At 48.7% G+C, this 20,594-nt stretch overlaps 2 protein-coding genes across 11 annotated transcripts in view; both read right to left on the reverse strand.

The window, feature by feature from the left end:
- Ppcdc (phosphopantothenoylcysteine decarboxylase) overlaps positions 1-2,848 on the reverse strand; it is a 54,126-nt gene extending 51,278 nt beyond the window's left edge. For 4 of the 8 annotated variants that reach the window (XM_026777237.1, XM_026777238.1, XM_013354580.1 and 1 more), the window contains exons 1-2: positions 2,793-2,848; positions 320-383 (exon numbers count right to left, since the gene is read on the reverse strand). The gene's annotated coding sequence lies outside the window, so the exon portion shown is untranslated. The other 4 variants (XM_026777240.1, XM_026777239.1, XM_013354581.1 and 1 more) reach the window with 2 other exon arrangements.
- Positions 2,849-3,755: 907 nt separating this feature from the next.
- Positions 3,756-20,594, reverse strand: part of Scamp5 (secretory carrier membrane protein 5) — a 26,969-nt gene continuing 10,130 nt past the window's right edge. For 2 of the 3 annotated variants that reach the window (XM_005369449.2, XM_013354593.2), the window contains exons 2-7: positions 15,207-15,258; positions 14,347-14,475; positions 9,296-9,452; positions 8,317-8,418; positions 7,795-7,912; positions 3,756-6,296 (exon numbers count right to left, since the gene is read on the reverse strand). In XM_005369449.2, the coding sequence (XP_005369506.1) occupies positions 6,102-6,296; positions 7,795-7,912; positions 8,317-8,418; positions 9,296-9,452; positions 14,347-14,475; positions 15,207-15,213 (708 nt within the window). In that variant the 5' untranslated portion in view covers positions 15,214-15,258 and the 3' untranslated portion in view covers positions 3,756-6,101. Of the gene's footprint in view, positions 6,297-7,794; positions 7,913-8,316; positions 8,419-9,295; positions 9,453-14,346; positions 14,476-15,206; positions 15,259-20,594 lie in introns of those variants that run through there. The other variant, XM_013354594.1, reaches the window with a different exon arrangement.

The following is a 20,594-nucleotide window of genomic DNA, read 5'->3' on the forward strand; positions in this document are numbered from 1 at the left end:
AGGCTGGTCTCGAACTCACAGAGATCCGCCTGCCTCTGCCTCCCGAGTGCTGGGACTAAAGGCGTGCGCCACCATCGCCCGGCAACTTTGGGTTTTTTTATTGTTGCTAATTATTTTTAATTTTATGGGCATATGTGACTATGTACACTTGAGTGCAGATGCTCGCGGAGGCCAGGGACATCCAGTCATCTTGGATTTGGGGCAGTTCTGAGCTGCCTGGCATGGGTGTGCATACAAGGGATAGGAATGAACTCGGGTCCTCTACAGGAGTAGCCCAGTTCCATGAGAAGCACGTTCTTGATTCTCCAGCAAAACTTACCTGTCAGTCCTCAAACCCTGACTCCGTCCTACTTCAGCCAAATGGCACAAGAACAGGAAGAGTCCTACAAAACAGAAGCACAATTTCATCTCTGCAGTCTGTGAACCTCACGAAGATAAAATTCCCAAGGGTCATGTTCCATAAAGCTGTCAACTAAACTAGAGGCCGGACTCTGCCCTGCTCATCCAACTGTTCCCCACAGCAGGCACTGTGGCCCGAGATACACTGCCTCATCTGCTAGCCAAGATTTGCTCAGGACCAAAGCCATTCTTCTGGGGGTACGGGGGAGGCAGCGGCGGAGAGAGACTGATTTATAATTGAAGAATAGAAACTAGATTATTTAATCGATATTTGGAAGTGAGGTCAAATATGTTCAAACTCGGGGTCCCAGGGGGAGTGACAGTTGGCAAGGGTTTGCTAAGATCAAATTCTAAGCCAATTAAATCTCTTCCTCCACCCAGATTCTATTAAAGACTTTTTAAATTTTTATTCATCAACAGTCGGGGTGACTGTAGGCAGCACCTCACTTCCCTATCTCCTGCCACTCATAGGAACTGTGAGCAACAGAGAAGAGAGGACAAGCAGGCAGCAGGTCACTACAAACAGGCTGAGCTCAGGGACCAGGGCGGTCAGCCATGCAGGAGAGCCACAGCCAGAAACCTGCACTTTCTCTACCCTTCAGAAAGAGGGAAAAATCCGTCGCTTACATAATGAATGTAACCCCTGAAACACGAGAAACTCTTTTCTACACTTTAAAATGGATCCTTTTGTACGTCTTCCTAGCTGGTTGGTGATGGACCTACTGAGGCTTCGGAGCACAAGTCTTCCAGCACAAGTCCTTTGGCTCCGGAGGGCAGTTAGGATAGCTAACCCTCCGTCCTAAACACCGAGTTCACTGGTTTGAACAGACAAGTCAGTGCATGTCTGTGTTCCCTGACCTATGTACCATGCTTGTTCAGACATGTCCAGGAGCTGACCACTCTAATTCTCTCCCACACCACTTACCCTCCCGAGAGAAAATTCAAAAGACAAGCTTTTATTGTCATATGGTTCAATGTTCTGCTTAAACCTCTAGAGTCAAACTTGAGTTACTCTTGGCTATCCTTGAACTTAGGGTTAATTTTTCTTTCCACCCTTCATAGGCTGAGGTAAAGGTACAGGGAGATGCCTCTATTACCAATGTGCTGGCTACAGTTTATTGCTAGACCAGCTTTTATTTTAAGCGGCATATGCATAAAACACTTTTTTATATTTTTACTTGACCTGTATTATAACCACAGAACGGGGCACGAACTTACACTTACTCTTATGCATATTCAAGAAAAAGTGGGGTTTGATGGCACATGCCTTTGATCCTGGCTCTTGTGAAGAAGTGGACAGATTTCAAGACATGAGTTCAAGATCAGTGTGGTCTACATAGTGCATTCTGGGCTACACACACACACACACACACACACTCACACACGAGGGGGGGGACACCTCTGTATGACATGTAAGTCTCCTCTCATTTAGTCAAGCTCAAAGTTTAAAGTTTCATGGACATCTGCCAGTAACAAAATGGGCAAAAATGTAGCCAGGAAAATGTCACCACCTTACACCAAAACCCATACCACCTGGCACCTAAACCTATTTTACAACAGCAGGAAGAGCAAGGAATGCTGGTTCAGTCAAAAGGCTTGGCATTCTAATGGACTTCCCTCAAACCAGAAGTAGGCGTGTTTGGCTCTAAGGCTCCTGCCGTTCATCTGGGCACCTCTTGAGGACACACCACCAGCTCCCGAGCACCCACACTTCCTGAAGCTGGGAATCTCTCCTGCCCATTTTCTAGTTCTGGCTTCCAATATTCCAATGGTCAGTAATCCGGAATTTTTTTTTTTTCCGGACAAAAACTGTCCTCATTGTAATTTTTAAATGCCGCTTGGTACGTTTAGGGATTAAGCAGCTAAACACTCTCAGGGTTTTCCTTTCTCTGGTTTATTGACTTAAAACACAGTTTGAGGCAAGTTGGCTCAGTAAGGTAGCTTGCAGCCAAGCCTGAGGCCCTGGATATAAATGACGAGACTTACACGGTGGAACTGAGTCCCGCAAGTTGTCCTATGACCTCCACAAGCACGCCGTGATAGCAACCCTCCTTCAAAATAAATGTCATTTTTAAAAAAAGCTTGCACTTCGGGACGCTCCTAGGTCTCTTTGGAGGCAGCTTATGCTGCAGTTTTTCAAAGGCAAGCGTCAAGTGTGGGTGTTCTGACTGCGTCGCCTTTAAACTGATCAACTCTGGTCAAGGATGGAGCAGTCAGCGGGCACAGGTGCAGCTGCTAACCCCCAACTCTGAGCTCGAGATCATAGCCGTGGCCCCACATTACACACATAATACGAAGACCCTCACTCAGACCCACAGTCAGAGGGGAGTCGCCCACCGCCACACCAAAGCGGGACCCAGGGACATGGCTTTCCAACCCCTTCCATGGCTCACCGGCTCCAGCTTCTCCCAAGTATCGCGGTATCTAGGCTCCCTTACCCTCCGTCTCTAAATGGCACGCGAGAAAGCTACGTGATCGCATAGCCTTCTGGGAGTCGTAGTCTAATTCTCTGCCTTCTGGGAGTTGTAGTCACTGGAGCGCCCAGTACTTTGTACATTCCCTAGAGCTCGCTCCAGGACCGACATAATTGTGTGATTGGCCAACAACCTCGTGTGCCTGTTCAGAATTCAGACACGTAATACTATTTACCACACCTGTTCTAAAAGGCAGCTATGCATTTGAGACAAACAGGAATACAGAAAATTAGAGGCTAAAAATGAGGAAGCTGGAGGATCTAAGCCACAACTCTAAACAGGAAAGCCATGTCATTGAAGTGATCATTTCGAGAATTTTTTTTTTGGGGGGGGGGGGGGACTCTGACTGGTATGGAACTCAGAAATCTGCCTGCCTCTGCCTCTGCAATACTGGGATTAAAGGAGTGTGCTACTGCATCATAGCTCCTTGAGAGGTATCTTGAGGGATGACCAGCACAGAGGATCTAGACAGCACTCCTAACGGGGCACGCCTTTAGCAAAGACTCGGCCTAATCTCGGAATAATTGTCGTTATCACCCTGCAACAATTATAGATCTCAAGAACCCGTGTTCACTGAGGTGCTGAATTAGCTTCAGCGGACCCACCATGGAAGCTGAGGGCCTGTGTTCCAGTCCTACCATTGCTGGCCATGAACTGTCAGGACCATTACCCTCACTCACTGTTACAGGCCACGTCTGTTTCTTCTTCTTAGCTGGTAGTTGTGGCATTTACTTCATGGCCCTCCCAAGGCTGCTTCAAGGAAAGGATCACATATAGTTTGGGGCGTCACAGATCCACTCCACCCAGCCCTACACCCCTGCCTCACATCCCACAGCAAGGCTTCATTAAAATCCACACGAAGACAAGTAACACAGCAGCATAGACAGGGTCAAATGATCCCTTTATTATAGTTCATCCAGTTACCACAGATTGACACATTGGCTCAGGCAGGTCAACTGCCAGCTAGGGAATAGTTTGTGTCTCTCAGAAACAAGGGGCATTGGGCACCAGGAGCAAAAGCAGGTCACTGGCTGGCAACAGACAGGAGGATCCCCAGAACCAACCAGGCCCTCCTCCCACCCCCAAACCAAACCATCTGTGCCCAGCCCCATTTCTCAGCCTGGTTCCCCCTCATGAAAGTGCATAGTTGCCTGGAGATGCAGCATTCCAGGGCCTGAGCAGTTGGGCCAGACACTGGTAACAGGCTTTCCCAAGTCGGAGCCAGGCATGGAAAGAGGAATGGCAGGGAGGACGGGACACTGACCGGAGGTGACATCCAATAGCTAGTGAACACTAGGCTGGCAGCTGCTCACAGCCCTCCCCGAACTACCGGAGGACCAGGAGAAAGGGAGCCAGAAGTCTGGGGTCAGGAGGGAAAGGGAGGAAGGGCCTCGCTCCGGGGTCTCAGGATACCAGGGACCATGACAACTGCTCTCCAGAGAGGAAACAGTACGGGAAAGAATCAGCTAAGCCTACGGGGTCACTAGGAAAGGAACTTTCCAGAGACACTTGGCTTCTCCTACAAGGAGCTGAAGATCAAAGCTCAAGGTGGCCTGAAACCAAGGCAAACCAGCCCGGAATGGCTGAGTGCAGTCTGGTTCTCCAGTCCACCTAGCCCAGGTGAGTTTCTGTTGGAAGGAGTGAGAAACAGGCAGCTGCTCCTTGGTAAGGCCTACCCACCTCAGGCCTCACACAGCCGGATCCATGACCAGGCAATGTCTACCCACTGCATGGAAGAGACAGTCCCAGGGACTAAGATCAGTCATGAAGGGGTAGAAGATTCTAACAGAACTTTAAAAAGGCCAGGAACCAAGTCCTATAATTGAATGGAAGAGGAGGGAGGGGCAAAACTCACTAAATGAAAATCTAAAGGCAGAGTCCTCCTTCCCTCCCTGGCCACCAGGAACCCCTATTCAGGACATTGTGCTTGCAGCTTAAACTGGGCCTGGGAGCATCTCCACAGAATCTGTCCTGTAGCCAAGGGCAAGTGGGAATGGCGAGGTAAGCTACCCTCTCATTGGGCTTCTATTTGACTTCTCTTTGGATCCCCGCCCCCTTCAGACCTGGCTCTCCAAGCTCTATCCTTTCTGCCATAGTCAAATAGAACAGCTATTCCTCCCAAGAACCCAATGGTCACTCTGAGATACCTAGAAGCCCTTTTGGGCTGGGGCCAGCCACACTTCTCCCAGGGGCCAATAATGAGTTCTATGTCCTCTGTTCCCACAGTGCCCTTACAGTTAACATAGCCCAGCTCCACAGGAAATGCAGAGTGGTTAAAGGAGGATGTGGGGAGGAAAGAAGGGGAGTGGGAGAGGGAAAAGAAGAAGCCTGCCTCTGCAGGCCAGGCTTTCGGAACCAAGGAGAAAGGCCTACATTTCCATTCCCTGGTGTCAAGTACCAAACGGGCTCTCCATCTGCAAGCTGTGTGCCCTTCCACATCAGGGCTGGCTCAGCTCCCATGTCAGCTTCCTTGAACTGGGGATCAGATCAGATCTGGGGACCTGGGCAGTCTTGGAAGCAGACATAACTGAAACACTCAGTATTAGGAAGACAAAGAAAAGCTACCCGCAGAGGAGAAAGATCCTGGGAGAGGCAGCTAGGGAAGAGAGCACAAAGAGTCTAACAGTGAGGACAAAACAAGGGGAGAAAGAGGTTGAAGGAGGACTACAGGGGCGAGAAACATCCACTGTCCCCCCCCCTCCAGAACCTACTCATCACCATGAATGCTAAATACTGTTGCTTCCCAGTGGGACCAAAGGGGGAAATAACTTCGGCTCATAAACCATGCACAGGGTGCCAGACTCTCTGCTAGGCCTCCCCCTGCCCCGTGAGGAGTCCCTGGGCCAGGGTCAGAGGGGGCAAGCCGGGTGGACCAGGGAGGGGGGAGCTGGTTTAGTTCTAAACATACATCTAGCACCACAACAAGAGATCGCCACTGCACATTATTTCACGAGGGGACATGGACGCGGCCACTAGTGCACAGGACCACTCCCTGTGCAGCCCACAGCTCTCGAGGTGCCAAGAGCAGGACCCAAAAGGTGGGGCAGGGGATAGACATATACATATATATTTACATATATATATATATATATAACTCTGATTCTTTGTACAAAGTTGGGGAGGAGAAAAGGGAAGGGGTGAACCCTGCTTGGTCACCACACAGATGATGTGGCTTGAGCCCCCTGTCCCACTGGCCCCCAGCCCTGCCTCCTAGTGGGCTTGGCCGGCTCACATCTCATTAGAGTATGTGTAGTTGGGGGTGGCAGAATATTGAGTCTGCGGTTGATTCATGGCACCCTGTGCAGCCCCCATGGCTGCATTCTGGGCTGCCTGTTGCACATGTGGGTTCTTCCATGCACCAGTGGTCCATTCCTCCTGAGCTTTGCTGAAACTGCCCCCGCTGCCCCGGTAGAACTTATGAACCTGTAAGAACAAAAGCAGAAGGGTTAGTCAAAGAGGAAAGCAAAGTGTTGTTGCATGCCTACAATTCTCAAAGAGGCAGGAGAATCATAATTCAAGAGGCTGTATAAAATATAACGCTGGGCAGAGGTGGCGCATGCCTTTAATCCCAGCACTCGGAAGGCAGAGGCCAGTCTGGTCTACAAGAGCTAGTTTCAGGACAGGCTCCAAAGCAACACAGAGAAACCCTGTCTCGAATGCCCCCCTCAAATAAATAAATAAATAAATAAATAAATAAATAAATAAATAAATAGCAGGATAGTGGCAAAAGCCCCTGGGGTACAGAGGTGGGACGGTCAGGAGCCCAGGGTTATTCTCCAATACATCTTAAATTTGAGGCCAGCCTGGATTTCATACGTCCCTGTCTCAAGAATTAATTAATTAACTAATTAATTAAAACTGGGCATGGTGGTGTGCACCTTTAATCCCCCACAGAGGCAGGGGGATCTCTGAGTTCAAGGGCAACCTGATTTACAAAGTGAATTCCAGGACAGCCAGGGCTACAAAGAAATCCTGTCTCAAAAAGCCAAAAATAAATATATATTTTTTAAACGGGGAAGGCAGCCATTCAGGAAACAGATGGGATTCACTTGTGAAAAATCAGCCCTCACAGTACATCAGAAGACTTTGTGTGTGTGTGTGTTCATGTGACCTCAGGTGTCAGAGGGCAGCCTCCAGTGTCAGTTTTTGCCTTCCACCTGATTTGAGAGACAAGGTTTCTTGTTTGGTCACTGTATGCATCAGGCTAGCTGGCCCACAATGTCCCATCTCCACTTCCTGTCTTGTCATGGGAGCGCTGGGATACTGATGCTCACAGAGCCTGGCTCTGCATGGGTTCCTACTATTCACACACAGCTCCTCACAGTGGCACAGCAAGTGTGCTTTACCCACTGAGGTATCTCCCCAGGACCCCACAGGAGGGGGTGGGTGCACTTGCCTGCATATGTACATGTGGAGACCAGAGGTCAACTTTGACTATCGTCTTCCATTGTTCTCCACCTCATGTTTGGAGAATGCCCCTCTGTCTCTGACTTTGAAGCTTGCCACTTCAGCTAGACTGACTGACTAGAGACCTGGACTCTGCCCATTTCTGCTCTGCTCCCAGCTTTAGGGTTGCAACCATCTGCCACCATGTCGGGCTGTGGATTCTGGGGAATCTAAACTCAGGTTTTTCTTATGCAGTAAGCACTTTACCCACCAGCTCCCTAACCTCCTGAGTCCTTTTTTTCTTTCTTTCTTTCTTTTTTTTTCAATTTTAGAGACAGAGTTTCTCTCTGTAACACCTCTGGCTGTCCTGGAACTTGCTTTGTAGACCAGACTGGCCTCAAACTCATAGAGATCCACCTGCTTCTGCCGCCACCACCACTCAGCACCTGAATCCTCTTGTAACTTGGAGGACGGCTGGTTTCAGATCGCAGTCCCCTCCCAAAGCTGCCCCATCACCTTTGAGGTTTATACATACCATGCTAAGGGCGATGAAGGAAAAGACAGCCACAACTGTAAACATGACCGTGGGAATGAGCATCACCACCGCTGAGCCAATGTTCGTACCGAAGAAGGAGATGGTGGCGATCCAGCCGCTGTAGGAAGAAGCCAGCTGTGGGACTAGGGATGGTAGGAAAAGGGGACCCAGGAGCCATCCCGGGATAATCTCATTGCCACAGGAAGGAGCTGTACCACTAGCCGCAGAGGGACCCCATTTCTATTTTCCATAGCCTACACTTCCAGAGCTCCTGAGCCAGGCTTTTCCTCCCTAGCTTTTGCACAAAGTCTGACTCTCCTTGGCCACCCAGACACCCCTTCCTGTTTCTCCTTCCCCTCCAATCCTATGGTGAACACTACTCCACTATCCCCAAACCCCTCATGCTACCCACAACAAGCCTCTTGGTGTCCTTAAAAGCAAATCATCCTAGTACACAGGTAAACAAACAACCCAAATGCTACTCCTACTAGCACCAGATCAGTCCATTGCATTGTCTCTTACCAGACACCCCAGCCTGGAATTCCCACAGCCTGGATGATGCTAATGACCAACTGGGCCATGAAGGTGAAGAAGAAGGCCATGAAGCTGAAGGAGCTGTCTGTCCTGTGGCAGAGAAGATAGTTTGTCACCTGGGCAGAAGCACTGGGCTTCCCTATGCTCATGAACCCAAAGCTCCTCGGGGCATAAATAATGATAAGGCTATTTAAAGGCTTTAAATGAGAGTCTAAATAGGATGTCCTTCATCCATAGATCTCTAAAGGTTCCCATCAGTTATGCCTATGACAAGAAAGGGATGTCCTCATGAAAGGCCCACCCATGACACAGGGATCAATGACTCTACTGGCATGGAGACAGGTGGTTCCACTGTGGGAAAAACAGACAGTTCCATTATCAAGGGACTGGAACAGGGATGGATGGCTCTATAGGACAGAAAATCTCAGTGGTACTAGTAGAGAGACCTTGTTGGCACCACAACAGGAGCTAATTGGCACACAATGTTAGTCCTATTGACAAAGAGATTTAAGGCTCCATTGGCACTGAAATGTATATTCTGCAGGCATCGAGACAGCCTTGCTGCTATGTGCAGCCCTAATGACACAAAGACTGAAAATCCCAGTTGGCACTAGGACACTCACTGGCACCAAGACAGCTAGCCCCCTCAACACATAGACAGGTATTCCCTTTGGCACAGTATTGGATAACATCATTGGCACATGAACAGTGTCAGTGGTACGGGTACAAGGATGGACAGCTCCACCAAGAAACCCCATAGGCAAAATTTGACAAGCAGGACAGACTGAAAGGAAATAATAAAGGTCCCACTCCCAACCCTCTCAACCCAGCCTGGAATTCCCAGGAAACCCAAACCCCACCTGACAGTCCCAGTCAAAGGTTAACAAAGAAAACAGCAGACAGAGTTTGGGGAATAGGAGACAGAGAGAAATTGGGGTAGCCACTGAGATCAACACCAACCACTTACTTGAAGGCCTTGTAAATGGGCCGAAACCAGCAGACGTAGGAGCAAGGTGTGAAGAGGATGAGCCAGAGAAAGGCGAGGCCAAAGTTGGTGGCTCCCCCGCCTCCGATCAGCCACGCGAGACAGCCCACCAGGTTCACGGCCAGCGTGACGCTGTTCACTGCAGACCCAGGAGCACATGCACACGCAGAGATAGACACCAGATACACACAGACACCAAAGTCCGTACAAAGATGTGAGTATCCAAACATGGAGGCATACACCGGGATTCCATATAGATTCACAACCAAATGCATAGCAACAACAGACAAGCAGCAAGATACAGACATACACATACAAGTGCAAACATACACACAGATGACCCACAAGTCATACCAATGAATACACAAAGACACACACACACACAGAGGGAGTACAGACTGTAAGAAAGAAAGCTGGAAGCTTGGGTCAACCCTTCCCCAAATCCATCCCAGGAATCTGAGAAATCCCAACAACCAAGAGACTCTAGAGCAAGAACCCAGAGCTTCTGCCCAGAAAGCCCCCTGGAAGGACTTCAAAGCCTCAGGATCCTGTCCTTATAAGAAAGGCCTCTGGGGTAAGGGTGGAGGGGGCTCTGTGCTAGAACTGAGCTTCGCATGCAAGATGCTGAGGTCCATCCCCAAGACTCAGTCCTTGGTCCCCCCAGACCCACTGCAATCACCAACCCCAAGGCAAGAGAGCTATCTTATACATTTTCTTACAAAGTAGGGACATGAAAGCGGGAAGAAAAAGACATTCTGGAAGCATCTCTTCAAACCACTGGTCCACCTGCCTGGCATGACAATGGATCAGACAACAGTGGCTGGGAGTTCAGTCCTTATCTAATCCATTTCTCTGACTACCATTGTTCTTCCAAGATGTCTTCCTTACCTATCCCGCTTTCCTCTGACCTGCAGGTCTGGGCTGCTGTGTAGTTCCCCAAATATAATTCTAGTCCAGCATCCAAACTAGAAATTCCTCAGTGGTGAGATCCAGACTCCTTTTCCTCTTTCTCACCTCACCTAGAAGATCCTAGGACATCACTGAATCACAGCTGGCTGAGGTCTAAAGGCGCTTCATTTTACAGATTAAAAAACAGACATTGGGCCGGGCGGTGGTGGCGCACGCCTTTAATCCCAGCACTCGGGAGGCAGAGGCAGGCGGATCTCTGTAAGTTCGAGGCCAGCCTGGTCTACAAGAGCTAGTGCCAGGACAGGCTCCAAAGCTACAGAGAAACCCTGTCTTGAAAAACAAAAAAAAAAAAAAAAAAAAAAGACAGACATTGGCACTAACATACATACGCCTAGGTCTTCAGACCCCCAGACAAATCCCTTCCTTGAACATCGGGCTGAGTCCCCAAAGACCTGCTGAGTTAACAAAGGAAGATGGGCTCAATCTAGGCCTCAACAGTCAAACTCCAAAGCTCATCTTCTGAATCTCAAAGCTTAGAGACATTGTTTCAGGACAAAGCACCTGACAGGCACCTAGTAAAGACTTAAGGAGGTATTTTTAGCCCTCAAATCCAGCTTCTGGGCCAGATCGTCTCACAAGGCAGAGTTCCAGGAACCTAGGGCCAGGGAGAATGTTCCCCTAAGCCTGACCTGGCCTGCTAACTATGTCACTGGTGTAGCTACATCCATCTCAGTTTGCCCCATAACAAATATGGATACTTCCTGTATATTCCAGATGTTTCCTCCATTCCTGTTCACTGCTTCAAAGTTTCCTAGAGCTTTGTTGTTCTTATTGATTTTGTTTGTTCTTTAAAAACAATGTTGTGTGTGTGTGTGTCTTTGTCATAATGCATGTGTGGAAGTCAGAAGACAATTTGCAACCCTAACCCTGATTTGGTTCTCTCCTTCCACTGTGTGGCTCTAGGGATCAAATTCAGGTCGTAAGACTTCATGGCAAGCCCTTTATCTGCTCAACTATTCTGTTGGCCTGTATTTGCTTTACACACAGAAAAGACACCACCCATTATCCTAATGGCTAGCATCACTCTTCTCAGGCCCACTCATCTCTAGCTCACTTGCTCTAGAGTTTGGTCACAGTTCTCCTTGCTGTCCGGGGATGGACACTCCCTGATTCAGCCACACTTCTCCAGCCAGGAGGCATTTTCTGTCTTTACTCTTCTCCCTGTCCAGTTAGAGTCTGCAATTCTTCTGTTGTTGTTGTTTGATTGATTGATTTTGTTGTTGTTGTCTTTCAAGTCAGGGTTTCTCTGTAGTTTTGGAGCCTGTTCTAGAACTCACTCTGTAGACCGGGCTGGCCTCAAACTCACAGAGATCCACCTGCCTCTGCCTCCTGTGCTGGGATTAAAGGCGTGTGCCCCGTCTACCTGGCTATAGTCTGCAATTCTTTGTTATACTTTCTTCCTTCCACCTTTCCTTTTGAGACAGGTTCTCACTGTATGACCCTGGCTGACTTAGAACTTACTATGAGGACGAGGCTGACTTTGAACTCACAGAAATTCATGTGCTTCTGCCTTCTAAGTGCTGGGATTAAAAGTGTGCAGTGACTATAACACACATCTCTGCCTGAGCTGAGTGTCCCTAAGGAGAAAAGGTTGCCATGGGGAAGTCTAGATAAGATCGTCAGATGATCCTATGCATGCCCCAGAGATCTTAGCAGCTGGCTTTCTCACCTCCACCTTCTGCTATGAACACAGGCACCCACCTTCCCCCCAAAAAACCCACCCTCAGTCCTCCTCTCTCTATATATTTTTTTAATTTAACCTTTTTTATTATTATTTATGTGTATGGGTGTTCTGCCTGCATATGTATCTGTGTGCTGTACATGCAGCGCCTGTGAAGGCCAGAAGAAGGCCTGGAACTGGAGTTACAGACAGTTGTGAGCTTCCATGTAGGTGCTGAGAAGTGAACCCAGATCCTCTGGACGAGTAGCTAGTACTTTCAACACTGAGCCTTCTCTCCAGTCCCACCCATTTTCTTATTGAATGGGAAAAACAGAAGCCATTAAGGGCAATCTCATTTTCCTTCCAACATCTATAGGCTATCCATAGCTTCCCAGTTCCTCCTCTTATCATGTTACAGGACAAGGAACCTTCTCTGCCCATAGGCCAAGTCAGATCCTGGAACAGTCTGTGAGCCTGACCCTCTGCTACTACTGTCATATGAAGGGCCTGTTGTAAAGATGGTGCTTTTCGTTTGTTTTGCTTTTTAGTGTGTGTGTGTGTGTGTGTGTGTGTGTGTGTGTGTGTGTGTGTGTGGTGTATATATATCTGGGTATGTGTGTGGTTTGTCTGAGTGTATGCATGCATGAGTGCATGTATGTGTGTGTGTGGTGTGATGAGTCTGTGTCTGAGTCTGTGTGTGGCAGTGTGTGTATGGTGTATGTGTGTGTGTGTGTGTGTGGTTTGTCTGAGTGTGTCTGTATGTGCACATGTGTGTGCAGTGTCTCTCTGTGTGTGTAACTGAGTGATGTGACTGACTTAGTGTGTCCGTCTGTGTTGTGTGTGGTTTGTCTGTGTGTGTGTGTGTGTAGTGTCTCTCCGTGTGTGTATCTGAGTGATGTGACTGAGTGTGTCTGTCTGTGTTGTGTGTGGTGTGTCTGTGTGTGTGTGTGTAGTGTCTCTCCGTGTGTGTATCCGAGTGATGTGAGTGTGTCTGTCTGTGTTGTGTGTGGTGTGTCTGTGTGTGTGTGTGTAGTGTCTCTCCGTGTGTGTATCTGAGTGATGTGACTGAGTGTGTCTGTCTGTGTTGTGTGTGGTGTGTCTGTGTGTGTGTGTGTGTGTGTGTAGTGTCTCTCCGTGTTTGTATCTGAGTGATGTGACTGAGTGTGTCTATCTGTGTTGTGTGTGGTGTGTCTGTGTGTGTCTGTGTGTGTGTAGTGTCTCTCTGTGTGTGTATCTGAGTGATGTGACTGACTGACTGTGTCTGTCTGTGTTGTGTGTGGTGTGTCTGTGTGTGTGTGTAGTGTCTCTCCTTGTGTGTATCTGAGTGATGTGACTGACTGAGTGTGTCTGTCTGTGTTGTGTGTGTGTGTTTGCCCTGGTGCACAAAGGACAACTTTCAGGAGCCATTCTTTCCGGCTACCTTGTTAAGGCAGGCTCTCTCCTGCTTCTGCACTTTATACTCCAAACTCAGTCAGTCTTCCTAGCTCCCAGGGGCTTGTCTCCTGTCTGTGCCTCCTGTCTCACCCTGTACTGGGACTATGGATATGTGCCACCACACCCAACTTTTTACGTGAGTTCCGGGTATTGAACTCAGGCTGTCAGGCTGGGGCAAGTGTGCTCACTCCACATTCACAACTGAGATCCTGCACCATCCCCAAACAGCATTCTTTACGACCTTCTTGGCACAGCTGAGCGCAGGTCTGAGTCAAGGCAGTGTCACCTGTTCAGATGCCCACAGTCACACCGCAGCCTGCCCTCCTCACACATGCCTAAGCAGTGTTTCTAACTCCCCTGAGCCAAGCCAAGTCCATACATCTCATGATGACACCACCCTGCTAACCTGCCACAGAGCACTGCGAACAGTAACCTCTAAATCCTCATCCTTCGATCCTTAGAGCACTAGAACTCTAGATCACACTGCTACCTGCAGCTGCAGCTATCAGGGAGTCCAACTATCCTTCTCCACAGAGAACCTACTGTTTGGGAACTAGAGCAGACCAACTGGATTCCATGTCCCCTAACTCCCAGCTGAATGCTCTTCTCTTTGAGCAAGACATCAAGAAACATGAGGCTTTAAAGGAAGGATTCTTCTCCAAATCCAGAATCTTGGCAGTCACCACGGGTTCCCTGGAAAAGTACTCCAGCGGGACGGGGTAGAGAGGCAAAAAGAGAAATAGCTCTGCAAAAACAAACCCTGCTCTGAGGCTCTGCAAACAAGAGCGAGCAAGGAGGGGAAGGAAAGAGAGGCCTCTGGTGAAAGGAACCGAGGCCCAGCTGTGGAGTTGGCCAGTAGGAGGGAGCTTGCCGGGGACCAGCAGCCATGCAGATGCAACAATTGGAAAGCCAGATGCGCAAGCAGCCCTCCCCAAAGCCAGCCCCTCCCCCTCATCCCCATAGCACTCACACATCCAGAGGTAGTAGAGGCGCTTGGTCAAGCTGAGATGCTGAGGAGGAATGTCTGCTTCGAAGTCCTGGTAGAAACATGGCTTCAGCGGGATGAATTTGGGCAGCGGTGGGAAGTTGTTCACTTTCTCTGTGGGGGAGATACAGCGCAGGCCATCACCCGGACGTCTCTCCTGCCTCCCTTCTTGATCCTATAGGTCCTATATGTCCTAGCACGGCTGCCTATAGAGCTATATACTCCTGGCCCTGCGCCCTGGCGGCTTTGCTATCCCCTCCCAACTGTATTTCCTTAATCTGCCAAGATGATCCCTAAGAAATCGAAGATGCTAAAACAGCACCTCTCAAAAGAATACAAAAATAATAAAAGCTGTCATCAGTGTGAGGTGCTCGCCACAATAGAGAGCAGGTTCCGTGGCATGGGGAGAGTCTGGAGATGTGGGTCCTGGCCTCTTCTCCACCATTAGCCATTTGATTCACTGGCCCTCTCCAGACCTCAGCTGCTCAGTGGAGTGGGATCTGGGCTACACGTTAAAATTCCTTTCAGCTTTGATACCGTGTACCTCTGGGCCTTAAGAAACCGGAGGAAAAAGTCTGAGTACAATGGTAACACCAGGGACAGGTAACACAGAGACAAAGCTGGACGGTAAGAGGGCCATCAAGATGCTCAACTCAGGACCCCAGGCTCAGAATCTGACATAGGACTGGACGGTGCTATGAAGTTCTCAGATAGACAAGCCACACTGGGGGTGAGAGGTAAGAAACCAGGAGACAAGAGTGCATACAGAAAGAACAGGACTTCCAACAAGGGCCAATTACTTCATGCTTTTTTTCATGTCTACCCCAACATGGCCCACTTCTTACCTGCCATGATGGACCAGCCAGCCCAGTAGTCTGCTCACACCTTTGTCCTGAACTGGAAGGAAAGAAAAACGAGACGGGAATGAGGATCAGAACCCCATCTAACGTGGCTCTCTACACTGCGGCTGTGCTTCATGCTCTCTGAGACATGACAGGCTACATTCCCGCTGTGGCACGAGCCCCGATGGAGCAGCTCTTCATCTGCAGGAGCCGCCACAGCATCACCCACATCCTTAGCTATTTCCACTGCGCCAGTCAGTTTTAAAGGCTAACTTGTCACAATCTAGAATCACCTGGGAAGACAGGTCAATTGAGAAGCTGCCTCAATCAAGTTGGTACGGGCATGTCTGGGGGGGACTGTATTGAATGTTAATTAACATGGGAAGACCCAGAACACTGCTGGAGGCACCATTCCCTGAACAGGTGATCCTGGGCTTGTAAGTGAAGAACACTCGCTGAACATAAGCTAGGAACCAAGCGGCACCGCTGTGCTTCCTTCTCTCTGCTCCTGACTATGGATGGGATGTAACTAGCTGTTGAAGATCCTGCCTGACTTCCGCCCAGGGATGGACCTGGAACTATAGGCATCACAAACTCTTCCCTCCCTTAAGTCACTTTTGGCCCGTGTATTTTGTTTCTTTGTTTTGTTTTAAGATAGGGTCTCGGTATGCAGCCCCCCCTGGCCTGGTACCCCTATGTGCACTAGGCTGGTCTTGAACTCACATAGATCCACCTGCCTCTGCCTCCTGAATACTGAGACTAAAGGTATGTGCCACCAAACCCCAGCTGCTCAGGGTGTTTTAATAACAACCAGAGAAATGAAACTAGATCCACCTTTTGCCTCAAGGCACAAAGTCTATCCTCAGAAAACCCCACCCAGGGCTAGTGAGGTAACTCAGCTGGGTAACAGCCGCTCACGTCTGATGACTAGTTAAATCCCTGGAGTCCACAATGGAAGAAGAGAAACTTGGCCTCTGATCACATGTAGCACACACAATAATAAGGAGGTAAACAAATAAGCAGAAAGAAAGCTCACAGAAGGTAGGAAAGAGCATCCCATTCTCTCACTCTCACAGGCAAAGCTGGCCTCCCTCCTGTTATAAGCTCACAATTAGAATTTCATTACCTGCCAGGTACCAAGGAAAGAGACAGAGCAAGGCAGATACGGCCTGTGCCCTGCACGTGAAGCAGTCTGGAGCCCCTGCAGGTGGTCACACAACGGAAACAAGCCTGCCTTGCTGGTGTGCAGGGGCAGCCCTAGCACTTGGAGGTTAATCCAAGGATAATCACAGGTTCAAGGTCAACCTGGGCCACTGGGATTCCTAAGATTATTTAAGAGCCGACTTACTGGGGACCTGGAGGGAGGACTGGAGGGAGGACGTGTGGAATAAAAAGAAGGAAGCAATCAGGCAGACTCGCGGCCACTTAGACCACTGGGCAAATGATAATGGCTCTCAACCAGAAGCATGTGTGAGAAGAGATTCAGGGGCCAGGAAGACAAGCTGTGTCATGGGCACGGTGGGAAGATTGCCAGGCAGGGCTTCGTGCTGTCATTTGGAGCACACAGGGTCAGAAATTCAGCAGAACTTTCACTGGCACATACATTAAGTCATCACTGATGACACATGGCCATTGAAGCCACTGTGCAATCTCCTACTAGAACAGCACCCTTAGTGGACCCATATGTGAGCAAGATCAGAAAATGGTCAAAGGCAATGACAATGTGCCATTTTCAAAACTTGGCTGACATTTATCTAAAGTTCCATTTGTTTTGTTTTCAAGCAAAACTAATCTACGATGTTAAAAGTGAGGACACAGGGCTGGGCAAGATGACTCAGTGAGTCCAGGTGGTGGCAGTGCGTGCCTGTGATCCCAGCACTTGGGAGGCAGAGGCAGGCGGATTGTGAGTTCAAGGCCAGCCTGGTCTACAGAGCAAGTTCCAGGACAGTCAGGGCTACACAGAGAAACCCTGTCCCAAGGAAGCAAAAAGAAAAAATTAGAGGGAAATACAAATAATGTCAACAGTGGAATAAAAACACAGAGTGAAACAGTGTACGTGCTTTATGTCATCTCAGCACTCAAGAAGCTGAGAAGGAAGGGCACAAGGTGAAAGCCAGCGTGGGATGCAGCCTTAGAGAGGAAGGGATGAAGGGACCTGGGATAGAGCTCAGTGGGAGGTCACAAGATTAGACTGTGCAAGGCTTGGGCAGGCAAGATGGCTGAGTGGATAAAGAGCCTGAGCCCAAGTCTATGATCTGAGGTCAGTCCCTGAGTCACACATGGTAGGAGAGAACCAGCTCCCCCAGCTCGACCTCTGTCACAAGTACTCCACGAGGCTCGCATGCCTATGTGCCTACACACACTAAATAAATGTAGAACTTTTAAAAGGGGGGTTGGAAGATGGCTCAGTGGCTAAGAACACTGGGTTCTCTTCTTGCAGAAAACCCAGGTTTGGTTCCCAGCACAGACATCACAGCTCAAAACTGTAATTCCAGTGTCCAGGGACTCAATGTCCTCTTCTGACCTCCGTAGGTACCAGGCAGACACCTGGCACACAGTACACATACATACATGGAGGTGAATCATCTAGACCCATAAACTGAAACTAAATCTTTCTTTAAAATAAATAGAATAAGCCAGGCGGTGGTGGTGCACGTCTTTAATCCCAGCACTTGGGAGGCAGAGGCAGGCGGATCTCTGTGAGTTCGAGACCAGCCTGGTCTACAAGAGCTAGTTCCAGGACAGGCTCCAAAACCACAGAGAAACCCTGTCTCGAAAAAACAAACAAACAAATAAATAAATAGAATAGAATAGAATAGAATAGAATAGAACAGACTAGAATGCACAAGGCCCTGGGTCTAATCATCAGCACCTAAGCACAGTGTGTAGGGAGAGGACAAGGCAAAGTCCAATTCTTTTCTTAAGGTGTGCTATTTTATGTGTCTGATTGTCTTGCCTGAATGTACGTCTGTGCACCATGAAGAGGGCATTGGATCCTCTGGGACTGGAGTTCTGGATGCTGAGAATCAAACCCAGGACCTCTGGAAAGAACAGCCAGCACTGTTACCACTGAGTCACTGCAAAGTTCTTTTGATAAAGTGGAAGGGACAGATCCTTAAAAATTGCCATTTTGAGGCTAGAGATACCACTTGGTGGCTTTCTGTGCAAACATGAGTGACCTGAATGTGAATCCCCGGTACCTAAATAAAAAACTGGATGTGACCACATGCACCTGTAACCCATTGCTGTTGACATCAGAGACTAGAGGATCGTCAGGGCTTGCTGCCTGCCTCGCTAAAAACAGCAACCTCTGGGTGAGAGATCTTGTCCTCCTGTGACGGAGCAGGACACCTGACATTCATCTCTGACCTCTGCAGGAACTTACATGAGTGCGCAGGGGTGCATACATACACACACACACACACACACACCCCAATATAGCACACATACACACAAATCTCCACTCTGCAAGGGGCACAGGTAGGATTACTTGGCTACCAAAATCACCATGTGAAGGTTGCTATGGAAAAGCAATAGTATGAGTGTCACATTTCAGGCTGGTTATGAATCTTGAAAGAGAGAAAGTATTCCTAAATGAAAGAATAAGGCAGACCAAATGATCAAACTTAGCATTCATGATAACAGAATAAAAAGGCAATGTGTGCACAGAACTCTTCTGTGTAATGGTGTTGCCAAAAAATATTTAATCTGAAAGTAAGTATGAGTCAAGCATCGTTGAGCATGCCTATAGTCCCAGCAATAGAGACAGAAGCAGCAGGATCAGGAGTTCAAGACCAACCTGAACTACCAAAGGCCTCACAAAGGGGAGGACGGTTATTAAAAAAAGAAAAACAACTGTTCACAAAAGACAGCTTCCTTATGTGTTTATATATATACATACACACACACACACACACACACACACACACACACACACAAACACACGATACTGAGTTAAATTCACAAAAGCAGAAAAAAATAAAGGTAATAATCAATAGAGGAGGAAGAACCTAAAAGGGGAAGTTTGGGGCAGGGGGACCCTAGTGTAAGTAGGTAAGGTGAGCCATGAACTCAGTAGGTGGGAAAAGTAGACACAGGCAGGTGTGGGGCACTGGACTAGAGCAGGAGTCAGCCTCCTGCTCCCTGGGACACTGTACAGAAGGACAAGCCGGAATGAGAGGAAGGAGCCAAGAGCAGGACACTCAGCGAATGGGCAATGACAACACCACCTAAGTGCTCTGTGACAGTAAACACAGAGCTGTGGGGATAAAGCACCTCCCTGGTACCTGCCGGTGGTGCCAATAAGGGCTCCACAGAGGAAGCAAGAGCAGATCTGAACAGGCAAAGGTCAAATAGGAGTTAGCTGGGCAAAATGCGTAAAGGAAACAGAGGAGGCCAAAGAAGCAATGCATGCATCCCCATTCAAGGAATACAGAGGCAGACTGAGCAGAAAGCTTGAAGAGGAAGGAGGAAAGGAGGAGCAAGAGGGTTACAAGGGGCTAGAGAGACTGCCCAGTGGTTAAGAGCACTTACTGATGCCCTTTGACACTCATACATGCAAACACATACACATAGACAGACAGACAGACAGACAGACAGACAGACAGACAGACAGACAGACAGACAGACAGACAAAATAAAAGCCAGGCAATGGTGTCACACGCTTTTAACCCCAGCACTCGGAAGGCAGAGGCAGGCGGAGCTCTGTGAGTTTGAGGCCAGCCTGGTTTATAGAGCGAGTTCCAGGACAGCCAAGGCTACACAAAGAAACCCTGTCTTGATAAGCCAACATAAATAAATAAATGTAAAAGAAAATGAGCTTTAGAAAAAACTTCCAGGGCTGGGGATATGGCTCAGTGGATGAAGCACCTGCTCGAAAGCCTGAGGACCAGAGTTTAACTCTCAAGCACCCATGTAAATGGCAGGCAGAAATGGTAGCCGACCTGTTTTCCCAGCTCTCGCATAGCAGAGAAGGGGATCTTCAGAGCAGGGCGGCTATGAGAATAGCCACATAAGGACGCTCTGAGTTCAAGCAAAAGACACATGGAGTGAAGAGCAATCCAGGAGGACATCTGATGCCAACCTCTGCCTCCGCATGCACGTATATGTGTTCCCACACAGGGATACACAGATACACAATCAGACACATATACATATCAAAATTTAATAATGATAACAACAGTAATACTTTGAGCTGGGCATAGTGGTGTAGGCCTGTAATCCCAGGATTTTGGGGGGCTCAGCCAGGAGGACTGCCATTATTTCCAGCCCAGCCTGGAAGACATATTAAGATTCTGTCTTGGGGCTGGAGAGATGGCTCAGAGGTTAAGAGCATTGCCTGCTCTTCCAAAGGTCCTGAGTTCAATTCCCAGCAACCACATGGTGGCTCAC

This window comes from Microtus ochrogaster, unplaced genomic scaffold, assembly GCF_000317375.1.
Source record: "Microtus ochrogaster isolate Prairie Vole_2 unplaced genomic scaffold, MicOch1.0 UNK49, whole genome shotgun sequence".
Classification (NCBI taxonomy): Eukaryota; Metazoa; Chordata; class Mammalia; order Rodentia; family Cricetidae; genus Microtus; species Microtus ochrogaster.